Source organism: Aphidius gifuensis, linkage group LG3 (assembly GCF_014905175.1).
Source record: "Aphidius gifuensis isolate YNYX2018 linkage group LG3, ASM1490517v1, whole genome shotgun sequence".
Taxonomy (NCBI): domain Eukaryota; kingdom Metazoa; phylum Arthropoda; class Insecta; order Hymenoptera; family Braconidae; genus Aphidius; species Aphidius gifuensis.
In genome coordinates, this window is record NC_057790.1 from 24,588,113 (window position 1) to 24,607,503 (window position 19,391).

The 19,391-nt window shown below is 21.6% G+C and overlaps 1 protein-coding gene across 1 annotated transcript; it reads right to left on the minus strand.

Moving 5' to 3' along the window:
* Positions 1–107: 107 nt before the first annotated feature.
* Positions 108–18,849, minus strand: LOC122853134 (ABC transporter G family member 20). The gene is made up of 7 exons (XM_044153410.1): positions 18,659–18,849; positions 3,972–4,214; positions 3,116–3,430; positions 2,939–3,046; positions 1,199–2,586; positions 723–809; positions 108–640 (listed from the first exon to the last, which is right to left on the minus strand). The coding sequence occupies exons 1-7, from the start codon at positions 18,736–18,738 to the stop codon at positions 426–428; spliced, it is 2,436 nt and encodes an 811-aa protein (XP_044009345.1). The 5' UTR covers positions 18,739–18,849; the 3' UTR covers positions 108–425.
* Between the last annotated feature and the right edge of the window lie 542 nt (positions 18,850–19,391).

Here is a 19,391-nt window from a genome sequence, read left to right on the forward strand (position 1 = left end):
ACTATCTATAAATACCCGGATTTTTTTTTTTTTTTATAATAATAATTAGTATCAAATACAAAAAAAAAAAAACAAGTTATTAAATTTATTTTCTCGTTTTTCCATTGAAACCAAATTATTATATTTTTTTTTTCGAAAACCTTTTCACATTGAACACATACTATTTAAAAAAAAAAAAAAACAATATATTTTCAAAATCACATGATTTTTCATTTTGTCTGATGATTTACAAAAAAAAAATCAACAGCAAAAATATAATTCTTCATTACCATGATTAATAAATTCATTTTAGAATTTAATTAATTTTTTTTTGTTACTCTATTTTATTTACTTTTTTCTTTAATTAATTAAAAAAAAAATAATAATCTTTATCTATAATTTCTGTACATGATTATTGTCAATATGACAATGATATATATAATTTTTTAACCACGTTTGAATTTTAGTACCAACATGCTTATTGTCAAAAACACAGCTATCCATGTGATTGTTGAGACAAAACCTTTGTAAACATCAGGCTCTGTTATTGACCAACCACGTGTTAACATTGAACGTAGTGCTGTTGTTGCCATTGTCAATGGTAAACCATGAGACACATATCGTAAAACTGTTGGCATACCTTCAACTGGCCAAATGACACCTGAAAAATTTGAAAATAACGCTTTAAAATACATAAATTTGTTTAAATTAATTTAAACACTAAAAGTCCAATATCAACATACCACTGAGTAAAAGTGTTGGATAAAAACTTCCCAATGCAAGTTGAATGGCATTTCTTTCAAGTTCACAAATAGCTGATATCACAAATCCTATTTTAAAACAAAATAAAAAATATTAAAAGACATAGTAATGATAATAAAAAATTATGTCCAATCATTGTAATTAATTCACAGCATCATCATCATCATCATCATGCAAGGTAGAAAATAAAATACATAAAAAAAAGAAAAAAAAATGGAATATAATAAAAAAACTAATAAACATGTTATTAAAATCAAGGTCCAAAATAAAAATCAGGTTTATGCAAGAAAACTCTTGCACTAGGACAAAGTCCAAGATTAAAACTAGTTTTTATATATATATATATTTTTTTTTTAATCGCATAGTTTATTTAAGGAAATCATATGCAACAGTTTGATAAAATTGAAATTTTGCAATATGCAAAGGAATAATATTAATAATAAATAAATGAACATACCGAAACACATGCCGCAAAGACCCTGAAGTATTGTTATCAATATAACCCAGCCAATATCACCATTACATTGTACACCAAATACAAGTATCATGAATATTAATACAAGTGCTGTTTGTCCACACATAACAACAAATTGTGTAACAACATGTGAAAATAATATTTCACCAGGTGATACACCAGCAACCCAACTTCTATCAAGTAAACCTTCCATTCTTTCAATAATCAATGCTGATGATGTTAATGCAACAGCCAAAAAAAATACAATTGTCAATATAACACCTGGTGCAACAAAATCAGTAAAACTTGGATCATTTGAGCCATAAATTGGATTTAAAAATTGTATTGGTACATCAGCTAATTTTGGATTTTGTTCACAGCTTGTTAATAAATTTTTGGCAAAATCACGATATGAATATTGTAAATTTCTTGATAACATAAGACCAATTTGTTGATTTGACATATCAAGCCATACACGTATTTCACTTTGATCAAGTGTATCTTCATCAGTTTCACGACCAAGTGCCATTCTAGCAACAAGTGATTCAGTAAAATTATTAGTAAAATATAATGCACCCCATGCTTTACCTCTTCTAACAGCTTCAGTTGCTAATTCAGGTGTTTCATAATATTCTTGTATCATTGATGTATTATCAAGATGTGATAAATAACGACAACTCAAATTAGTAAATGTACAATTATTTATAAATGGACATGAATGATCTTCCCATCCAATTTCATGATTAACAATAGCAAGTTTTAAACCCGTTGGATCTCTTCCAATTGCAAGACAAAATAATATAACTTGCATAACTGGTAATGCAAATATAAATAACATAACACCAACATTTCTCCACATACGTAAAAAATTTTTTTGTAATAAAGCTTTAATTTTACCAGAACTTGTAAAATTAAATAAACAATCAGTTAAATTACAATCATTACAATCAACATTTGGCTCATTTTTAGGTATACCAATTGGTTTACCATTTAAATCATAATGACTACCAACACCATTTGTTGTATCATGAATTAATACTTCTTTACTTTGATGAAAATTAAGACCAACAACACCAGATTCTTCAGTAACATATACTGGCTCATCTTTTTTACCCCAATTAAGTGATGCTAAACTAATATTATTTGTTATATTAAGTTCAGTTGGTGGTAATGCATTTTGTCCTTGTTTTCTTGATAATTTTAAAAAAACATCTTCCAATGATGGACAATTGTACATTGTTAATAGTGCCCTTGGTGATTCTTCAGCAAGTAATCTACCACTTCTCATTAAACCAATTGTATGTGCTTGTCTTGCTTCTTCAATATAATGAGTTGTTATTATAACTGTTTTATTTCCATCTTTTGTTATTTGTACAAGATGATTCCATATACTAAAATTCAACAAAAATAAATTAACCATTAACCATTTTATAAATTAAAAAAAATTATACTTTATACATGAGTAAATAATTTAAAAACAAAAATAAAAAAAAATGTCATTTGTATAATAAAAAAACATAAAATTGTTAAATTATTTAAATTCATTTTTTTTTTAAATGTTTTTTTTTCATTGATCTTCAAACAACTTGTGTGTATGTGTTTACCTTGACCTATGGTCTACATCAATATACAATTTAAAATAGAATATAAGATTGCAATAAAACTACAAATTTATTATTTACCATAATTTTTTGTTACTAAAAAAAAAAGTAAATGTAAAAAAAGCATTTTTTTTTTTTTTACCTTTGTCTGAGTAATGGATCAACACCAACAGTTGGTTCATCAAGGATAAGAAGTTCTGGATCATGCATAAGTGCAACAGCAAATGATACACGTCTCTGTTGTCCTCCACTATAATTATTTAATTGAAAAAAAAATAAATTAATTATATTTAATATAAATAATTATAAATTAATTTACCTGAGATTTTTAACTTGTCGATTTTGTGATGGTAAATCCAAAAATTGTAATAAAAATTTGAGTCTATCAACAATTTCTGGTGTACACATACCAAATATCCAACCAAAATACATCATTGTTTCACGTATTGTAAATTCTCCATAGAGTGCTATTTCTTGTGGCATATAACCAACTCTTTTACCAGGTACACCAGAACCTTTTGTACCTGGTTTACCACCAAGTACCCATATTTCACCAGAATTTAATCTTCTTCTTCCAACAATACATGATAATAATGTTGTTTTTCCACATCCACTAGCACCCAAAAGTCCATATCTAATAAATTCATTATTTAATTACATATATTAATTATTATAAACACTTTATTTATGCGTGTTTATCATAAATATTTAATAACATGGTCAATTGTTTATATAACAAGACAACTCAACATGCAATCAATTTAATTGTTAATCTAATTTTTTATTCAACTTTTTTTTCATATTTATCTATCGATACTTTGAATATTGATTTATTAATTATATATATTTTTTTTTTATTTATAAACATTCCAAACAAATTATTTTTAATTGTTTCAAAGAATTTTTCATGTTATAATTTTTTTTTTTTTCCAACAAGGAATTTGTATTTGAGATGGAAAAAAATAATTAGAAATAAAATTTTTATTTTTTTTAATGAAATATAGTAAAAGTAAATGGGTAATTTATTTTTTTTCTGTTAATTTTTCTGTTGAGTAGTAGTATTGTCAATTGCTACTTAGTGACATACTTTCGATAATAATTATTTAAAATAATATTTACTTCCTTAAAGTTTATCTTTTCTATAATAATTATTTGTTTTTTTTTTTTAAACTTACATTGATCCTTTTGCAACAGTCATACTGAGATTTTGTATAACATGATTTGGATTTTTTGTACTACCATAATTTTTAAATGCATGTCTAACACTAACAGCTTGTTGACGATTCCATGCTTGATTATTAATACCTGGTGTTACTAATACAGGACTAGGTGTCATAGTGGTATTACTATTTTCCATGGCAACTTCCACGTTTTGCATTGTGGTGGAATTTGTGTTAACCAAACCACCAGGTGAATCACTGAAACAACAAACAACATGCCATATTATTATAAAATTTATTATTTAAATAAATAATAAATTAATAAATTATTTAATCGAAAATTATTTAAATTGTTTATGCAATCTGTGAAAGCTTGATATTTTTAAATTTTAATCAAACACAACAATGTAATAGTGTCTCAACAAGTTGATAAAATTTATAGATTATTTTTTTGTTAAAAAATTGTTTATGCTGTGTGAAAAAATTCAATTGTTTAATTGATTATTAATATATTTATTTGTTAGAAATGAATGGCATATCTCAGGTAGAAATTAGAGTCAATTTGAGGTCAAAAAATTGACTCTTATTTCTACCTGGGATGACTTAAAAATGAGATAAATATTTTAATTGTTTCGAATAATTTAAACATCAATTTATTTGATAATTTAAATTAAATACCAAAAAGATGATGTATTTAGAAAAAATAAAATTGTCATATTTAGTTTGTACAATGATTTTTAAATTTGAAAAAAATGATTTTCATTTCACAATGTCTCTTTCGTGTGTGACACATTTTTATATATTTTTTTTTTTACGTTTGTTTATCTATCTATGGTATATAAATAATTTAAATAAATTATTTTGCAATATCTGTAAATCAATAGCAACTTGAACGACAAAACTTATACATAATATTTGTACAAGTTTCAATTGCACACTTTTAAAAAAACTTAGCAAGTTTGGTGGCAGAGTTATGTAAGAAGACGGCTTTCTTTTTGCCAACAGTCTTGTTGGGCAACATACCAATGCATATTCTTTTATTTATTTATATGTTAAATATATTATCTAAAATTCACATTTTTTTTTTTTTTTTTTTTATCATTGAGCATACAACTATAAACGAAAGTTCTGAGAAAATTAAATATTAAAATAAACAAAGATAAACTTTAAAATAAATTTTCACTTTTTTTATTTAAATATTGTTTAATAAATAATCAATGAAATATAAATTAACTTGGTACATTATTTTCTTTTAGTTTGTTTTTTTTTTTTTTGTCAAGCTTCAATAAATATTAGGTAAATATATTTTACTTCCTTGTTAATTAAATTTAATAAAAAATAAAATTACCTCAAAAAAATGGTTTTTAAAATATATCAAACATATTATTTTACAAGTTATTATAATTTTTTTCTTCATTAATAATTATTATCTTGACAAGAATAATTGTATTTTTTTTTTTAGACATAAAATATCCAAGGAGAGTAATTTTTTTTTGTATATTATTTTTTGCTGTTTTGAATAAATATCAAATGAATAATATCACTCGTTATTGGATCTTCCAGGAAGTTAGATATCCATAGATCAAAGTTCAGGGACCTCAACAACACAGGTAGTTTAATAAAAAAAAAAAAATATAAAAAAAATAAATAAAATTGTCAAATGATTATAATTTAAAAAATTTCATCCGGGTAGAAAATAAAATAAAAATGTAAATAAGCAACATTTTCTTTTGGTGGTTTTTTAAAAATATAAATACTATTATTGTATTTAAAAAACCTGCAAGTTAATAATTTCAATAGTTTAATTTTCAAACTGCCTAATTATATATTTATAAATAAATATATTAGATTGAGATAAAAAATAAAAAATAAATGAAAAAGTTGTGATGCAATTGCTCGAAAGAGATTGAATAAATCCATCAAAGATTATATAAATTTTGTATAATAAAAAAAAAAAAATAATAAATAACAAAGAAGAGGTCATATTTACACAATTATATTAAAATCATTGATGTAAGACGTAATGCATTGTGTGCATGTGTTTTTTATTTTATTTGATGTTTAGTATTCGAATATCGAAGTTCAAGATAGTGTATAAACGCCACTCAATGATTATTGCGTAAGATAAAATTCCTCGATGATCGTTTTCACTGTGAGGATATAAATATATACATATATTAAAATATATAATATATATATGTGTTAATGGTATTAGTGATTATATATTTGAATCTCAGTGTGTAGAAATGCAGAGAGTTCATATGCCGGACCTCTTTCTGGGCCATGGTCGAATATTAATTTCCAAAGTATATTCACGTCTCTCTAACTTTGGTACTTTCCCCATTTTCACTGCAACATATTTCTATACTACATAATCATCTTCAATATGTATAAATAAAAAATAAATAAATGAAATTTATATATTTACATCCACGTGTCTCGAAATAAATAGATAAATCGAAATCGAAATTTTTAATTATAAATTTTATTGCCAAATTCACCTTTAAATGTATTTCGATTTTTAAATTATAGAAAAAAAAATATTTTGTATTGATGATTTCATCTGTCATCTTGTAAAATTAATAATTTAATTTTATATTTTAATTTAAATAATAGTTGTTATTAATAAAATTATTATGAAAAAAGTATTTTTAATTTTTAAACAATTTTTTTTTTTCCTTTAAATGTAAATTTAGTTAAAAATTTTTTATATTTAAATTATAATTCAGGTTAATTGACTCAAATTGATTCATCGTTTATTTTGCTGATTATGCAAATTGTAAATTAATATATAATTAATTTTTTTAATTTACCAAAAGGTGACAGTGGCATAAATAAATAAAAAAAAATAATTTAAAAAACATTTGTAATTAATTTATACTAATGTGTATCATAATCAAAATTTAATTCGACCTGGTGTATGGCAAATGGATGTCAGGGTCGAGTTATTATTTTTGCAAAAAATAATAACAAATTATATTCAAAAAAAAAATAATATATCATCCAGATAGAAACGTGACTATTCAGCAGATTATAATGCTTTCACGATTCTCTTTTTTCAACACACACATCACTATAGTTTATACACTAAAAAATAATAATAATAATTAATAATAAAATTAATAATTGATTTGTTTTTTATAAATTTCTTAAAATTTTCTTTCATGCATCAATAAATCGAATGATATTAAATTCAATACTACTATTATAAACCAATTGTTTGAAAAGAAAAATTTTCACAAAATTAAAAAATTATTATTTTCGAATCGAAACTTTCATCGTTTACTAATTTTATATATAAAAACATAAAAAATATATATAGATAGATAATAATATATCTTTAAATTTTCATCATAAAAAAAAATATAGAAAACATTTTTTTTTAATACTAAAAAATCAATAAATTATTCAGTAAAAATTATGTAGTTTTTTTTTGTTTAAATATTTATTAACGACCGTATGGGTGATAAATTATTTATTCAAATTGCGTGCTGTTTAGGGTTAAAGTTCAACTGAAAATAATTATTTTAAAGATATAAATGTATGTGAAATAACAATGTACGATATCAAAGACAAGCATTAAAATCGCCAGGTTTTATTCGGAGACAGTATTTGACCAGGCATGCACGAACTCCTTGTCCTACTTTAATCATAAAAAAATAAATTAAATAAAATATATACCCACAGATACATGGATAGTTTCGTATGTATATTAATTTAAATTTTTTTTCTTAAATTTAAGATGGACTGAAGAAATTTCATAGCCCCTAGGCTCGCACACTTATAAAAAGTATAAAAGCTATTTTCAATTAGTTAATTATTTTGTAGAAATAATTATTTTTTTATTCTTCATCAATGTGAGATAAATTTTTTCCTTTTTTGAATATCATCTTTTGTAGAAATTTATCAATAAGTTTATTCAATATATTGTGTACATAATCTATTGGAAATATTTTATATGTGAAAGCAAATTTTTTCTTATGTAATATATAAAATAAATTTTTTTTTTCTTTTGAATGAGTATCAACTATTTGAGCCTGAAGAAGGTGAAATTTAATTTACTATGATTTTTTTTTATATTCATCAAATTGTTGCGTGTAATATTATGTACCGTTTTAATTTTTATCTAATTTTTTTCCGGCTTATTTTCATTTTCTTTTAATATACCCTGAGCTTTTTTTTTTTTTTCCATCATTTTTAATCTTTCATTTCATCCTCAGTTGACTAATGTTTTTTTCATTTTTAAATGATCTATATAATCATTCAAACGTATAATTTATGTTAAAAAAAAAAACGTCTCATAAACAATAGATCAATTTTTTCGATTAAAATTTTAAACTTCGAGATTTATTATTTCGTTTTTTTTTTTTTTAACTGTCTAATTTATTTAAACAGGAGTTTTTTTAAAATAAAATACATAACGGAATATTTTTTCTTCTTGACTTTTAAATTTGATGAATTTAAAATGAATTATTTTTTTCTTGACTATTCTTTGGTTGAATGTGCTTTCATTAAGATTTATATTGTCACTTTCATTTGTGCCATTTGACTCTCAATTACACTCAAAGAAATGACATCAAACATGCTTCATTTTCAATTGCACTTTCAGTTGCATTCAATAAAACACTTGTTTATTCCTTTTTTTTACTCCTTTCACTATTGAAATATTTAATCTATTCACAATATTCACACGATTAAACTAACATATAAACAGAGAAATTTTTCATCTCATTATGAATACAGTACGTCAACAATTTTATTGTTTATAATTTTTTGTTTGCTCATAACTATGATAATAATTTTATTATTTTTTTATAATAAAAAAATACATGTATACTCTTTTTTTTTACACCGGTGTAATAATCATATAAACACACGACTTTTGACCTTCATTGTGTTGCAGGTAATCTTGTCAAACAAGTGCAATTAGTATCTATTAATAATTGACAAATAAAAATCATTTCGATCATCTGTTGAATTATTTTTTCAGTGTAATTTTATTTCGATTAATTTTTTTTCTACAAAAGACTCTTATTTGTATTTTTTTCATTCAATTTTGTATTTTTTATAAACAAATAAAATAAAGATATAAATAAACAACTTGTCAAAATTAATTTAAACATTTTTATTTGTCTTTGTTGTTATTATTTGGACTTTGTTAAAGTTTAAAAGAACACTAGAAAAATAATAAATAAAAATGACAAAGAATCAAAAGGAATAATAAAATTATTATATATTTTTAAATATTAATATTATTATTATTTAAAATTGTTGTCATTTCGAGGTCGACACTCATCATGTACATAATCATTTATTTAATTTATTGCACATGTTTTTTAAAAGAGACAGTTCAATACCCGTGATTTGACTATTCAATTATCTGTTTATTTTTATTTTTTCCTCTTTATTATTTTATTTTAAAAGCAATGCAGTAATTTTCTACACACGATTGATTTAATTTGTCTTTTTTTTTATTTATTTTTTTTTTCCATTTTTTCGCAATGTGTAGCTCAAGGACATTGAGAAATCCAAGAAAACGCAGTACGCATGTTAATTGACAGGTTAATTAGTTTCATGTCTTTTTTTATTTATTTATTATAATTATTGTTATGATTTTTATTTTCTAAATTACTTGATGTCCTTTAATAAAAAAAAAACTAAAATTTATGAAATTGAAAAATATTTGCTTATTTTCATGTATAAAATTTTTTTCGAATTTTTAAAATTATTACATTGTGGACTAATTAATTTGCTGACAATTGAAATTACTCAAAAAAAAAAAAAAATTAGTGACAATGAAAATGTGTAACGAAGTTATGTATTGTTTGAAATAAAAAAAAAAATATATATGTCAAACCTCATTGGTGCAACTGCTGTCATTTTGATATATTTTCACTTTTTTTTTTTTTTAAATATTTAATTATTCTGTTTATAGGTATTACTAATAAAAAAAAAAAATAACTATATTTATTTTTTTTTTTTATATTTTAATAACGCTTAGAAAGTTTTTTCGATGATAGAAAAAAATGGTATAAAACAATGATACTTTAGATTGAGTTGAGAGATATTTTTTAAATTTACTAAATAAATATAAAAAATGAAATTATTATTTATAATTTAATGTTATTTTTATTGTTTAGTTTTTAATTGTTGATTTGACTTTGTCATTGGTATAGTTGTTGTACTAAAATCGACAGTAGACTGATTCACCCTTGACGATTTCCTTGTTAATATACCCCAGTATAAAAATATATAATTGTATTTATTTTTCCAATACTTGTATGACAATAGATATACATAAAAAACGTCAATATTTGTAAGTTCGTTAACTTGCTATTAGTATAAATCAATAACAACTTCCCTTTAGTATCAAATGTCTAGTTTTATATTAAAAAACAAACACTTTAAATTTATTCTTCAAACAATAATAAAAAATATATTTTTAATATTATAAATTAAATTATAATTTATTAATAAAAATAATTATTATTATTTATCATTTAAACAATATATATTTGTATATTTTAACACTTTTATTATAATATTATTATGAAAAATAAAATGATGATTCTAGCATTAAATTTAAAACACAAACATTATTTGCATTTTTCACTATGACACATTCTTTGTCATCTTTAATTTATGAATTTTATTATAATAAATTTATAATTATTATTTGTAAATGCAATATCAATTAAAAATAAATAAACATCATATGTCTATTAATTTTTTTAATGATTGAATTTAAAGCTACTCTATGTTCAATGTAAAAAATTTCCTTCAACGAATGATGAGGTATATTGATCTATTAATTTGAAATCAATTTTCGATACGAATCAAAATTGATTGACTCTTTTGAAAATAATAAAATCAAAATAAAAGAGAAAGAAATTAATCTCGTGTAAAAGAATTCAGGTGGCGGAAGTTGAAGAATTTTTTTTCTCGCAACCGTAAAACAAGAAAATCACAAACGGGAAATCCATATACGATCAATTGATTTGTACTTATACAATATACATAATAACAAAAAAAAAATATGAATAATTTAATAAATAAATAAGCAGAAAAATAATTTTAAAAAAAAAACACTATTTAAATTACCTTTAAACAAGTTTTTCCTTGAACAAACACAGTGTTTATTTTAAATAGTAAAAATAAACAAAATAAAATTTTTAAATTGACAAATTTGATTCACTTAAAGTTATATACGAATGATAATTTCATTCCGTCACTATTTATTATTCCGGATAATTGACATTATCAATAGAAAATATTTTCACCCACAAAAATTTTTTATAACAATATTTAAATCACAATTCACATAGATGAAACAATTTTTATTTTATTTTTTTTTTTATAAATTATTGATAAATGACTATATTATAAAAATATTATTTAAATATATTTCATCAGTATTTTTAAAATAAATTTACACTTTTTTTTTTGTATTTTATTTTGATGATAATTTTATAATTAAATATGAGAACCCTCTACGACTTTCAAGTCGTACTGTAAGACTGATCGACCTGCGAATCGACTTGCTGGACGAGAGCTCACTCGATTGCCCCCCAGTCTTAACATTCAAAGTAAAGTTGTTCTTCCAGCATGAGACATCAAACTTTGCCCCCCTTCACAAATTTATTCAACAACGAATACATTTATATTTCTTGATCTTTTCTCCTTTGACGAAAAAAAAAAAAAAAGGAAAAAAAAAGGTTCAATTATCTTTATTTTTATATATCAACATCATCAGTTTTTTAATTATATTTTTTTCATTCTTCTAATGCACATGGGTCAGTATTAAATGCCACATATCACCAATCATTGTCGTGGTGGTGAAAAAAAAAATACATGAAAAATTATTCAAAATTAAAAATTCGTTCTTGCATTTACTAATAAACATTTTTAGATAATTTTTTTTGCAATTGATTGATTAAAATACAGACTTTTTTGTGTGATTAATTTTGATGATTAACCTTGAAGAATAACAACAAAAAAACAACAATTAAAATAAAAAGAAACTGCGTAAGATTGTAAGCGTAAACGAAGTAAATTTTTTTTGGTAATTGTTAATTTTTTGTTGTTATTTTTTGAGATTAATTATCAAAGTTAATCAGATGAATTGGTACGTATTTTGATTAATCTGTTGGAAAAAAAATTAGTTGAAAATGTTTGTTTTTAAATGTGAGAAGGATTTTTGAATTTGTAGCTTTTTATTTTTTTAGTTTTTCAGGTAAAGAAGATATATACTGTTGATACTTCTGACTCATTTTAAAATACAAATGAAAAACTTGAGAATTATATGATGATGTTTATTTTATTATTTTATTTTTTTTTGTCAATAAAGGACTTTGCTTTTTTTTTGAGTATTAAAGATTAACGACCCTGACCGGGGCGAAGGAAAATTTCCAGATGATTATATGATCGATGGTTTTGCATTTGGCGTCATAGCCAACTTAAAAAATCCAAAAAAAAAAACATGAAAAATTTATAATTATAATTGTTCAAGGTAGATTTATAAATATAATTTTACACATCAGTTCAAAGCTCATCGTCTTCAAGTATATAATTAAAAAATTACAAAACGCAAAAATCAATTAAATAATGCAATTATAACTCTTTCAATTATTTAACAGATTTTTAGATTATCATCAATAAGGAGAAAAATATTTATACAGTATTTTATTTTTTTTATAATAATATCATTAAAGAAGGTTGATCAAGATTCAAGTCAGAAAAAAAAAACTACCAGTCAAAAGACACGTGTCCAATAAAATATATGTACACTAAAATAATTGTTTTTTTCCTTTTTTTTTTTCGAGAAATAAATGCACTAAATGCAATAAATATTTATAAAAATACAGGTTTATTTTTTGTTCTATCAAAGTGATTTTAAAATTATTATTTTTGCAAAAAAAAATTTGTGCATCAGTTGATATCTTCAAATAAGCTTCAAACATGTTTGTTTTTTTTCCTATGAAAATTAACATTTTCTTCAGATATTTTTTGTTCATGCAATTATCATTTGATATATACAATGTCATATTCTACATTCGTGACTATGTACATCCGACAATCTCGATGTCTATCATTATTTAAATTTACAATAAAGTAAAATAAAAAACAAGATTTATCTCCCAATCATTTTCGCATATATATAAAAAATTCAAATAAATGATTTACTTTTTTGCAAAAATAATAAAATTATTATTATTAAACTATAAAAAATCAATACATCACAAAATCAATTTTTTTTTTTTAATCATAAATAATGATAGTTACGCAAAAAAACTCAGAAGATTACAACAAAATATTTCCGCAAGAAAAAAAATCATATTTTTTTCATCAAAAACAAATCATGCAATATACAATGTGATAAAAAATATAAAATGAAGAAAATTATTTAGCATAAACTATCAATTAAAACCACAAATAAATTAAAACCTGATATTATTATTATTAATAAATTATTGATATATAAAAAATATAAAATTAAAAGTAGGTAAATCAATATTCATGTGCGTTTGAAAAGACATTATAAAATTATAAATGCGTACACAAAAAAAAATATGAATGACCTCGGTAGACTTTTCTTTTGGTCGTTAGACATATATATTTTAAAAAAAAATACATACATAAACATTATAACATAATACACATCATGTACAAAGACAGAAAGTGTAGATGCTTGAATTTATTTTCAGGTGCGGTACATGGCCACCGTAACAGTGGTCAAGAGACAGTCGCCTGTCACTTTCCCCAGCAATAATTGCGCAACAAAAAAATATAACCAACACTACCAATAATATAATAATAACAATAATAATAATAAATGATTGAATAACGCAAGTTTACTTTGGCCCATTGCGAAAATTAAAAAATAATTTTATAAAATTTGTCTCATCATCTGTCCCAAATTCCATTCAAACTCTCTTTTTATCTTTCTCTTTTCGTTTTTTTTTTTTATGAACTTTATTTTTCCTTGTTTCAAAGTTATTTTAAATCACAGTATAAAATTTATTTAATTATTTTATACTGGACTTTTGGAAAAGTATATAATAAATCATTGTCAAAAAAAAAAAATATTGTGCAAAAATATATTTCGAAATAATATAACATTTGGTTTTCGAAATTTTTATATTTTTCTATTCTCGTGGATGTATAGAAATATAATTAATTTATTGTTAATTAATTATTATTTAATAATGCAGTTGTAAAATTTTTTTACATGCGTGTTTACACGCAAATAAAAATTGTGTCAATTAACGTTATTATATATATTTTTTTTACGCTTCAATAAAAAATTTATCTGCAATAATTATGATGGTACTTGATAAGCCCATTGTTTCGTAATTAAAAATATAATAAAAATTATTAATTTAATATAAAAAATTTTAATGGAACTATTAATAATTAAAGTAACAAAAAAAATAAATTAAAAAATTAAAAAAAATGATAAATTATATATGCTTGATAAAATTAAATATAAAAAATTAATATTTAAAAAATTACTTATTATTATTTATCTAGACTTTTTCATTGTAAATTCAAGTATACATAATAGCTATTATTATAAATAATATATGTAATAAATTAAAAAAAAATTTTTTCAACAAATGAGGCGTTAATAATTTTTGTATTTAAATTTTTACTATTTATTGTATGGAAATAAATGAAAAAAAAAATAGTCATTCAGAGTAATGGTTATTAGCAAGGTCTTCCTGAAAGTGACAAATATATTTTGTAAAGAGATCTTCTTACAAGTGTATATATAAATATATAAAAGCGAAAGTACATGGCCTCAAGCAAAAAAGGACCGGTAATTTTCTGAACGCTCAGATGAATCTCGTAATCGACAGGAAGTGTTGACGGTTTAATTTTTTTTTATAAAAATTTTAAAAAATATATATAAACACTTGTATTTTAATAATTTCAAATAAATATTGATTGTTGTAATAATAATAATAATGACAACAACATTAATAGTAATAAAACTTTCAACTTTTTTCACTGAAAAAAATTGGATGTAATTTGAAAAAATTCTCCATCTTTGAATGATGACAAATAAATCAATATAGATGATAAAATGACAAGCTTATTTTATGATTTATTTCATGACTATTTTAGTTAATAATAATATATAAAAAAAAATTATGAGATACACGCATTATCCACGTAACGAAAATGAAGATTTGCAAAATTTATACACGTGAAAGCGGTCAATCCAGCTTCAGTTTATTATACATTACATAAAGCCAAAAGAAAAATCTTAAGCCTTATTTAATAAATATATATCAATAATTATTTAAAAAGAAAAATAATGATTTTAAATTGGCAAAAAAAAAAAAATGATTTTTAATGATTGTAATTTAAAAAATATATTTGGTGGTTTAAAAAGTTTGCGAAAAATTCAAGTAGAAGTTGAGTTTAATTTTTTTATTTATAACAAATGTCCTTGTTAAATATTTTTAAATTTATTAAATACATATTTTGAATGTTTCCAGAGACTTTTTTATTTTTTTTTTTTACTTTTTGTACTTTTTTTCTCGCTGCAACAGTGACGAGAGAAAAATAAAGTAAAATAGTTTCGATGACTCAACTATTGCGTAAATATGTAAGAATATTATTCATTGCTAAAAATTATTTTTAATTTATTTATGAATATTTATTTTAAGTATAGTTTATAAAAATTAATTGAATTTTTTAAAATTCATTTGCCAATTTTAAGATATATTTTCAGCATGATTTTATTAGTTTTATTTTTCGTTTAAACAAATCATTTACTTTCCCTCGATTTATTATTCAACAACAAAAAATTTAATCTTTCAGTTAGTTGTCATTCATAAAACTATTTATTGAGAAAATAATAGTTTTTTTCTTGTCTATATATTTTTAACTATTGTCATGACGTAAATATCGGAAGTTATTATGTTTTTATATTTCTAAAAATTTTTTCTAACGTGCTAGAAATTTTCTACCGTCAGTTACTTGCAAAATTTATAAAATAAATTTTTTAAATTTTAAACAAAAATCCATCCATTTTCATTGGTTTAATTTTTAATTTTTTTACATGAATTTGTTTTTTATTTTACTCTGAAAACGCGAAGTGAATTTTAATTTGAATGTCTGGTTTTTTTATTTTTTAATATTTTTATTTATTATGTTTTCAAAATACGACTTTTATACTGAAAGAAAAATTTTATGTGAAAGTTTATTACTGTGTAGATAATTTTGAAAAAAAAATTAGACATTGTTTATTTTATTTACATTTAATTATTTAACAAAATAATAAAAAAATCGCTCAGACAGTTTGCAAGTTTTTATCTTTTTTTGAACTACTCAATTTCAACATGTTAAAAATTATAAAATTAATTAATTTTTACCATAAAAACAAGTAGAAATATTTGATGAAATGAAAAATTATAAATTTCTTTTATTAATTATTGTCATAAATATAAAATTAAAATTTATAAAATCAAATTCTCATCACGTAAAAATAAACTAATCAAAAAAAGGCTGACCATCCGCAAAACTGACATCAATTCTAAAACAATAATTGAATTGTTTTTTCTTTTTTTTTTTTCAATAATTTTTTTCCATTTAATAACCTTGACCTTGAGTCAATGTCACATGATAAATCATAAGATTGACGTGTTATTTCATATCATTGAATTATTCAAATAATTGCATAAGTATAATAAAGATTCATAAAAATATTTTTTTGTTGTCTACATTTTTTATTTGAATTTTGTAATAAAAAAAAGTAATTGTAAAAAAAAAACAAATAAATTGTAAATGAATATAAAAAACAAATATTAAAAATAATTGATAAACAATAGCTATTCGTAAAGAATATTTTATTTTTTATTTTTTTTTATTATTTAAAGTAAATATAGAGATGAGACAAGTTGGAAAATATAAAGTCCACATGTACTTGTTGATTTTCAAATTATTTATAAATTAAATAAGCCTTCTTTTTTTTTTATAGTAAATAGATATTATCGTGCTGCTATCTATTGCAAAAAACAGTAGGTTAATTTTGCTTTTATTTATTTAAAAATTTGCCTGACGATGGTAAAATGTTGATTTAAAAAAAAAAATTGCAAATTCATTTTTCCGAAGATTTATTTTGTTTTGTCTTGCATGATTTTCCTTTGAATTTTCAACAAAAAAAAGTGCGGAATTTCTATAATACTCGAAATTTATTGTGTAATTAAAATCAGCTCAAAATTTCATCATAAAATTGTTTATCGTTTTGTTAATATTCACATTCTTGTCAAAAAAAAAAAAAAAAAATTGTACTTGTAAAATTGCGAAATGCTGTTTCTCTGAAATATGTTATTCAAGAAATTTTCAAGTTATTTTGTATATAATAATTAAAGGAAAGTGTTTCCGCTGTTTTCTCGTTAACCGATAATATTCATTCAAGAAAATTATTAAATAATTGTTTAATAAATATTTTAATATGTTACGAAATTAACTGACAAGGTTTTATTCATTTTTTTTCAGCTATAAAATTGATATTTTAAAAAAAAAATTGATGAAATATATTATAGCACTGGGTATTTTTCTGTAATATAATTGTAAATTTTTTTTTTTACAAAAATCACAAAATTATCGCATTTATTATCGTGTAAAAAAAAAACTTGATTTTCACACACTTAAAAATTTGTGATTTCACTATTTATAGTATATTATACGTTTCGTGTATCACGTACATTGCCTGTAAATTTTAAAAATAAATAATAAATATGTAAACTATTTTTTCAATGATAAATATATATAAAAATTTAAATTTCATAATTAAAAATTAATTATTTATAATTATTAAAATTATAAACCATTAAACTTTTTAAAATTATTTAAAGTTAAATAAAAAAACTAAAAATATCAACAAAATTTAATTTTAAAAAACATTTATTTATTTAAATTATAAAATAATTTTAAAAAATTTAATTTAAAATATTATTAAAGGTATTTTTAGGCTATTTAATTTTTTTTAATTTAGATTTTATTTAAGTGGATCATTTTTTATTCTCTAGAATATTTTCATCTTCAAAAAAAAAAAAAAACTATCATTTGATAAATTGATCATACGATATGTATCAGGTATTTTCGAAAATGCCCCATCTTTATATAAATTTTACGAGTTAAATACAACTGGTTTTTTTAATTTTTTTTTTTTAAATGAACATGTGTATGTCTTGAAGCCTTTCACTAAGTGAGTCTTCAGCTAAAATTTTTATATTCATGTGTATTAAAATGTATACACATGCTCAGTGGCACAGACTCCACCAAATTTTAAATTCTCATCTGACGAGTATAAAACTTTCACGACGTCCATCGACTTTGAACTCTCATATGTGAAAATCACTAATTCACTAAAATTTTTAAAAATCATTTTCTCCTTGTATAAAATATATTTAATGTTAAATTATAAAATTAAAATAATATTCTTCAACATTTAATTATCTATATAAATTTATATCTTTTTTTTTTTTTTTTTCATTCATAAAATATTTCTAACGGTTTAATTGTATATACTATAATAATAATTATGATTAAAAATTTTTAACTTTTTATTTTAATAATATAAATAATAATAAAAATACGAGCATTAAAATAATTTTTTATTTTGTTTAGAACAAGTTATATTTATTGAAGAAATATTAAATGTTTTTTTTTTTTTTTTATTAGCCTACCTTGATAGTCCACTACTCCAGCTGAACATCTTTCGAATCCTTTCAGCTTGTGGATCGTCTTTTTCATTAATCGTCATCATTTTGGAATTTCCAACTATTTTTATTTAATTCTTATATTTGCATAAAATATTTACGAATTAAACAACCGAAAAAACCCAAAATCTTGTTCGACAAAATATTCTCGCTGTCAATTTATATCCATTTTTTTCGAAAAAACTATTGACAAGAATTTTCCAAGATGTGAGGAAGCTGCAGCTTGAAAAAATAAATAAAAAACATGTAAAATTAATTATTTGTTTTAATGACAAGTCATTCATAATATTGTATTTTAATAATTTTATATTTTTTCTTAATATATATTTTTTCTATTCTTTGCAAATTTACTATAGAAATTTCTTCACCGTGGTATGTATCGGGAATTATTAGAAAGTGTTTGGATTATACTTTCTGTTTTTTTTTTATTCAAAATAAAATTATATATATTTTAGCTAATCATTTACCGCAGAATGTTCCAAGTGTCACGTGGAATCATATGCAGAACTATCAACAATTTATATCGATCAAGTTTGTTGAACTTGCTTGTACTAATATTTTAATTATGAAAAAAAAAATACATAAACAAATTTATGATAATTTCATTAACACATAAATAATAAAAATAATATTAAAAATATAAATTTAATAAAATGAACTATATAAAAAAAATTCTGAAAATTTACTATCATTAAATTGA

Coding starts and splice junctions, on each gene's coding strand:
- LOC122853134 (XM_044153410.1), bottom strand. CDS start 18,738: ATGATGACGATTAATGAAAAAGACGATCCACAAGCTGAAAGGATTCGA. Junction 3,431..3,971: donor ACTGTTGCAAAAGGATCAAT/GTAAGTTTAAAA, acceptor TGAATTTATTAG/ATATGGACTTTTGGGTGCTA. Junction 2,587..2,938: donor GATCCATTACTCAGACAAAG/GTAAAAAAAAAA, acceptor GTTGAATTTTAG/TATATGGAATCATCTTGTAC.